The sequence below is a fragment of the Manacus vitellinus genome, unplaced genomic scaffold (genome assembly GCF_001715985.3).
Source record: "Manacus vitellinus isolate BGI_N305 unplaced genomic scaffold, ASM171598v3 scaffold_106_pilon, whole genome shotgun sequence".
NCBI lineage: Eukaryota > Metazoa > Chordata > Aves > Passeriformes > Pipridae > Manacus > Manacus vitellinus.
The window spans coordinates 784,442-791,527 of record NW_021938827.1 but is presented as its reverse complement, the minus strand read 5'-3'; the positions used below and the strand labels follow the sequence as shown (position 1 = coordinate 791,527).

At 52.9% G+C, this 7,086-nt stretch overlaps 1 protein-coding gene across 1 annotated transcript; it reads right to left on the bottom strand.

Moving 5' to 3' along the window:
• Positions 1-5,215: 5,215 nt before the first annotated feature.
• ZBTB7B (zinc finger and BTB domain containing 7B) lies at positions 5,216-7,080 on the bottom strand (the record flags this gene model as incomplete). The annotated part of the gene is made up of 2 exons (XM_018088669.3): positions 5,216-6,048; positions 6,839-7,080. Coding segments are annotated over 2 exons (663 nt in total), but the record flags the coding sequence as incomplete, so codon positions are not given.
• Positions 7,081-7,086: the final 6 nt, after the last annotated feature.

The following is a 7,086-nucleotide window of genomic DNA, read 5'->3' as shown; positions in this document are numbered from 1 at the left end:
TGCAATGCTCCAGAGATATTTGAGCAAGGGTGGAAGGGGAGATGGAATTCTTGGATTGGCAAGTACACTGTTGTTCCTTTTTCAAATTGCTTTTGCAAAAACTTGTAGGTTTATCAGTGTGACCTATCAGTGGGATCAGTCTCCATGTAAGTCACAAGGAGACACTCGGCAGTGAGCCTTAATCAATCAGTGGGATAGGAGCAGTGTAACTACTGAACATCCAGATCTAAGGGTAAAGGACTTGGGTAACTTAAATATTATTAAATTGAATGATGGGAACAAGCCAATCTACAGTTCCTCCCTGTAGCCCTCTAGGATGCATACTGAAAAATTAGATTAAATTTGGGGGTGATCCAATGACAAAAGAAAAAATTAAGAGATTTTGTAGTCAATGGTGGCCACATTATTAATTGGAGGATGGGAAAAGAGGTCATTGCAGTTTAATATTATCTTACAGTGGATGTTGGTAAATGGAGTGAGGATTTTTTTATGTTGATGCTTATATGACATTGTATAGAGATCCAGATACTCATAGAAAGAGTAAATTGGGGGGAGATATAATGCTGTAAATTGAGGAGAAGGAGAAAAAGCAAGGGGTTGTAATGTTGCAAAGGGGATGAGCTGGAAGAGGTACAATGTTATCCCCCTCCTTACCACACACCCTTCTCCCCCCCATATAACACTGGGGTAGAAACAGACAAAGAGGACACAGAGCAAAACAAAAAACATGTGCAAAATGAGATTTTGGTCCTATTGCAGGCCAGATTTTGGGACATCCCCAGGCAGAAATACAGGCGTCTTTAAAACAACCAGTGGGGGTAGAGCTCTGCCAGTTTTTGTACATGTTCCTTTTTGCTGCTCAGAGTTTGTTGAGTTGGAAATCCTGGAGGAATATATCAGCTTTTGGCAACAGTCAGGCTGACTCATAACCTTACTGGGGGGATAGCAGGCTGTACTGAAAACTTTTTTACTGCAGAATGGTGTTAGAGAAGGAGAAAGAAGAGGAATGGGCAGGAAGTTTGGGGATCTGAAAGGATCCACCCCCACCTTCCTTGGCCTGAATATGCTACTTGTTGACAGGAGGGGTCAATTAGAAGATGTAAATGTTATGCTTATGGGAGGGTTTTGACAATGAGGGAAGGGGGCCATATACACCATGATGCCCGCTTCTCTTGCTGGAATGAGATATATTTTGTAACTTAAATGCACAAGTAGCCTTTTCTGAGATTTCCATGCAGCTTCACGTTCTACTTGAGACAGGCTGGAAAGCTCAGATGTGCCTGTTAATGGGTAAACTATGAGAGGACATCAGAGAAAATATTCCAGATGCCATTTCAAATACAGTGATCCTCACAGGCTTCAGAAAAACCAGGTAAAGCAAAGAATGTGTCTCCATTTAAGAGAGAAAGCTCAGAAATGAGAGCTAAACCATTAAGAGTAAACCAATATCCTATAAAGACAGATGCACAAAAGAGTCTGGAGCCATTGATAAACACACTCTTAACAATTCAGGGTACTCAGACAATGTCAATCTGAATTTTAGATGCCTCCCTACAGGTAAAGAAGCCTTGTTCTCAAGTATATAGATTAGTACAAGACTTAAGAGCAATCAATCAAATAAGCACAAATATACACCCAGCTGTACCAAATCCTTATACTTTGTTAGCCTCGGTGCTTGAAACAAACTCCTGTTTTACTGTTTTGGCCTTAAAGGATGCTTTCTTTTGTATCCCAATAGACAAGCAAAGCCAAACAATCTTTGCCTATGAATAGGAGAATCCTATGACTGGAAGAAAGGTGCAGCTCTGTTGGATGGTGCTCCCCCAGGAATTCAAAAATAAGTCCACCTTATTCGGTGATTTTGGCAAAAGAACTGGAATGATGGGAATAAGGTAATGGTGTTTCTCTTTTATAGTCTGTAGATGACATCCTAATTGGAGCTGACAAGGAACAAACCTGCTTGGAAGTGACCATAGGCCTGCAGAACTTTTTGGGACGTGCTGGGCATCGAGTTTCAAGGAAAAAAGCTCAGATTGCATAAAGATAAGACAAATACCTTGGCTTTAAGGTAAAAAAAGGACAATGAGCTCTGGGAGAAGACAGAAAAGAAGCAATATGCTTGTCCTAGTTAGGACAGCTGAGATCAGTTCATCATGGTGGGTGTAACCCAAAACTGTATTCTATAGCCTTCCATGTCATTTCCCAGAAACTAGACTATTGTTGTCAATAGACTATTCGCACCCTCTGCCCATAGAGCATGGTGGGTGTAACCCAAAACTGTATTCTATAGCCTTCCATGTCATTTCCCAGAAACTAGACTATTGTTGTCAATAGACTATTCGCACCTTCTGCCCATAGAGCCTGACTCCTCAGGCTATAAACTAGGTGTTAAGAGGCCTGTGAGATAGAAGGATGTTTCTGTCCTCACACCCTTTGTGAACTCCCCGCCCTGAGGGGAGTACCAAGCATTCCTGCCTGAACTGGAGGATATATAATCTTGGAGTTTTGGAACATTTTTAAACCCACTCGTGGGATCCAGAGGAAGGCTGCATCTCATCGCTCTCAACCAGACTTAGACCACCACTGGACTGCGATCACCAGTTCTGGCCAGACTGCAGCAGCTCTCCCACCAGCAGGTTCTTCCCCTCTCCCTTTACTTTGGACTCAAACAGGGCCCAAGGAACACCACTTTGTTCAGGCCCCAGGGTACTGGGTTACACATTTGGGTTTTTGTGGGTTGAGACCAATTGTTTGTTTGTATTATTGTACTTACTGTATTATTTTAATAAATTGTTATTCTGACTTATAATCTCTCCTTTGAGTTGGGTTCATTCCCCCTGCTGGTTAACTTTTAAACCAGCACAATGCTGAATTGCACTTCCTAAGACTAAGAGATAACTAAGAGGATTTTTGTTAGTGGCAGAATTCGGCCCCATATAGATCCCAAATTTTGGACTAATAGCCAATCCCCTTTGTTTGGCCCTCAAAGGCCCTGAAGAATTGCTGGAATGGACCTGAGAATGTCGAACCAGCTTTGACATCCTAAAAAGGATGCTCATGGGAGCGCCAGCTTTAGGTCTTCCAGATACAACTAAATCCTTTCTGTGATATGTGTGCGAAAGGCAGCAAGGAGCCTCTGGGGTGATGACACAACTGATGGAAGTTGGCAAAGGCCAGTGGCATCCTTTTCCAAGCAGCTGGATGGTCAGCATGCTTATGGGCTGTAGCAGCCACCACACCAATGATACAGGAGGCCGAGACATTCACTTTGGAGCAGCCTCTAACTGTGCTGGTCCCATATGCCATGCTGGCTGTTTGGAATCTAAAGAGACATCACTGGATCTCTCCAAGCCAACTGGCAAAATACCAAGTTGTGCTAATGGACCAAGGAGAAGTAGACATGTGTGTGACATCAACTTTGAATGAAGCCACTTTGCTCCCTACTGAAAAGCAAGAGCCTTTTCAACGTGACTGGGTGCACACCATGGAGCAGGTAGATGCAGATTTAAGGGTTGAACCTGTACAAAACATGGACTGATGGCAGCAACTTTGTGCAATGCAGGTAAGTTACCCCTGGAGGATGGAAAAGAGCAGTGGTATCCCTGGGGTCTGTGGCACGGATCCCTGGGATATAGTCCCATGGATCATCACCCCGTGCCTGCAGGTTCCCTGCCCTCGCCCAACATGTTCCCTTCTTGGGTATGTAGCACAAACGCTGGTGGTGAGGGTGGCAGTGCCCATCCTGCTGGTGGTGAGGGTGGTAGTGTCCCCCGTCCTGCCCTGCACTGGAGGTGCTGGACAACACCACCGCTATCCCCTATCTCAGCCAAGACTTCAACTGCCAGGAACAGGCTGAGAACAGTGACAGCAAGCTGAAGGAGGTGGGTGGTCCTGCAGCCACCCAGCAGTGAGGGCAGGGCCCAGTGACAGCAGGATAGTGCCATGGGACAGCGGGAACAGGGTCCAGGTGCTGGGATGTGGCTGGAGCCCCTGCAGCGCAGCAGAAGCTCAGAGCCCCTGGGTGGGGAGGGGCTGGCAAATAAAGCACTCAGTCCTTGAGGTGCTGGAGTTGGTATCCACCAGTTCATGGTGGTCATGCTGCCCCCACCTCCATCCCTGCTGTGCCCTCAGCCGCTCAGTGTTCCCATCCCCAGCACCTTGATGCCACCATGTCCATTCCTAGGGTGCCCTAAGCCCCTCTATATCCTTGTCCGCAGCCCTGTGGTGCACCCATTCCCATCCCTGTGGTGCCCCCAGCCCCATGCTCCCCCCAGCCTCAGCCCCATGCTGCCCACCACCCCTTGATGACCCTATACCCTCACATGATGCCATCCCCATTCCTATGGTGCACCAAGCCCTGTCCCTGTCCCCACAATGCCCCCAGCCCCTTGATGCCCCCATCTCTATCTCCATGGTATGCCTAGCCTTGTTCCTTGTCCCCGTGGTGCCCCTAGCCTTGTTGTGCCCCCCATCTTCACACCAAGTCCCTCGATGTGCCCAGCCCCACATCTAGGGTGCCCCCTCCCCCTCCCAGACCCTCGATGTCCCTGTTCCCAACCCCACAGTGCCTCCAGCCCCAGGCTGCTCAGGGTGGGGGTACAGAATGGACAGACAGCTGGACGCAGGGGGGTCCCTGCTTCTCCGTTTATTAACAAGCAGCCTTCGTTTAAAAAAAAAAAAACAAAAAAACAAACAAACACAGACATACAGACAGGCAGAGGCGGCCCAGAGGGGCGGGGAGGCCGCCCGCCCATGGTTCGTTTGGTTCCTGACACCAGAGAGGTTCAAGTAGCCGAAAAGGTTCAAGTTCACCATAAGGCACTTTAAAGCCATGATGGGAGCGGAGCTCCCCCAGCCCCATCACCCCTCCCGGCACCCCATGGCAAGGGACAGATGTGAGGGCCGGGCAGCGCTGGCGGGTGGCAGCGGAGGGGCCGGGGGAGGGAATATATTACATCATCTTTTTAAATATAGATAAAACTCTTATTGTAGACAAATAGTGCCGGTCCCCTACTCCCCCGGGGAGGCTGCGCCCTGCGGGGGGCATGTGCAAAGGGCAGAGGGGTGACCGTGGGGGCCCGGCCACCCCAGGGAGGTGGGTCCCACAGGGCCGGGGTGTTTTGGAAGGGGGCCGGGGCTGGGGAGTGGACGGAGGCTGCCCCGCACCCGGGGTGGGGCTCACCCGAATAGTGCAACCAAGAGAAAGCAGCGGGAGTGCAGGCGGCGGGGGGCTCGCCGGGGGGGGCTGCTCAGAGTGGGGAGAGGGGGACAAGCTAGTGCACAGCGCAGGGCAGTTGGTACCCCCACACTGGGAGAGCACAGGAGGCTCTCTCCAGCTGGGGGGGGGGGGTGTCTCGGTCCATGGGTGCCCCTGCCCAGTCCTGGCATCCCCGAGGGGAGTTTGGTGACAGGACACCCAAATCCTAATCCCCCCTTCAGCCACCTGGGCATGACCAGGTAGGCCCGGGCACGGTGGGGGGTGGTAGGGACCCCCCACCCCCTTGTGCAAATCGGCTGGGGGGGTTTCCCCCTTTGCATAACTGGGAATGAACCGTGATGGGAAAAACGGGAACAGAAACCCTGGTGGGCACAGCACAGCTCGGCACAGCACGGCCATTGCATGGGCCCTATGCCGTCTCCACTGGCACAGTGCCATCCGGTTGTGGCCCTTCCTCGCCCTCCGGCTCCTCTTCCTCCTCCTCGGGCTGCCCTGGAGCCCAGTAACGGGCGATGGAGAGGCGCAGCCCCTCCAGCCGCCCATTGGAGAGGTCGAGGCCGGGGGGACCGGCGGGCGGTGGAGGCGGCTCATCGCGGCGGCGGCGGCGGGTCCGCACCTCCAGGCAGTTCTGGCCCTTGAGGTGCCGCTGCAGGTGGTCATCCTTGGCGAAGGCCTTGTGGCAGAGGTTGCACTCGTAGGGCCGGGCGCCTGTGTGCAGGTGCATGTGGTTCTTCAGGTCATAGCTGTGCAGGAAGCGGGCGCTGCAGTGCTGGCAGGAGTAGGGCCGCTCACCCGTGTGTTTCCGCATGTGGATCTTCAGCTTGTCGTTCCTGGAGTTGGGACACACAGGGAGACATTGGCACGGGGCAGCTGGCATGGCACCCAGCCACGGCAGGCAGGGAAATGGTGCTGACAGCCCCATAGCAGGGATGCTCTGCAGGGTGCAGGGGTCCAGCTGCTTGAGGGGTAGGGGACCATTTTGCAGCTGCATGGCTGGGATGCAGTTTGGTGATGCAGGAGAGGTGCAGGGGGGACGCTGCTGGGTACCCTAGCATGGTCTGGCAGTGCTTACGGAGGGACGAAGACCCCACCCCAGACCTGCACCACACCATGCCAGGCTGGCAGAGGTGGTGCCGTGGGAGATGCCAGCAGGTATCAGGCCTGGGTTGCTCTGGCAGCACAGAGTGCAGAACACCCCACAGACCTGACTGCACCAGCATGGATGGCAGGGGGGCACTATAGGGGATGCTGCCAGGTACCTTGGGTCAGTCTGGCAGCAGTCACGAGGTGTAGAAGGCCCCATGAACCTCACTGCACCACAACAAGGGCTGGCAGGGGGTGCCATGGAGGATGCCATTGGGTACCCTGGGTTGATCCAGAGCACCCATGGGGTGCCGAAGTCCCCTTGGATCTGCACCGCACCAGTAGGGCTGGCAGGGGGTACTGTGGAATATGCCACTGGGTACCCCAGGTTGGTCCAGCAGCACTCAGGGGATGCAGAACAGCCCATGGACCATGCCAGGTCTGTGGCCAGGCCTCAGCAGGACTGGCAGGGGGAGTGTCATGGGAGATGTTACTGGGTACACGTCCCGCAGGGAGGGTCCATCCAGCAGCACTCACCGTGTGAATCGGACCCCGCACACCTGGCAGGCGAAGGGCTTCTCACCCGTGTGTGTGCGCATGTGGCGAGGCAGCTTGCCGGCGCCGTGGATGACCTTGTGACAGACAGGGCACTCCTGGGGCATCTGCGAGCGGCGCTTGCGCACCAGCTTGTCAGGGCTATCCAGCCCAGGTGTCAGCGACTCATGGTGCAGTGAGCTCAAGTATGCCATCAGGTCGGGGTCAATGGCATCATCGTCAGAGGTGGC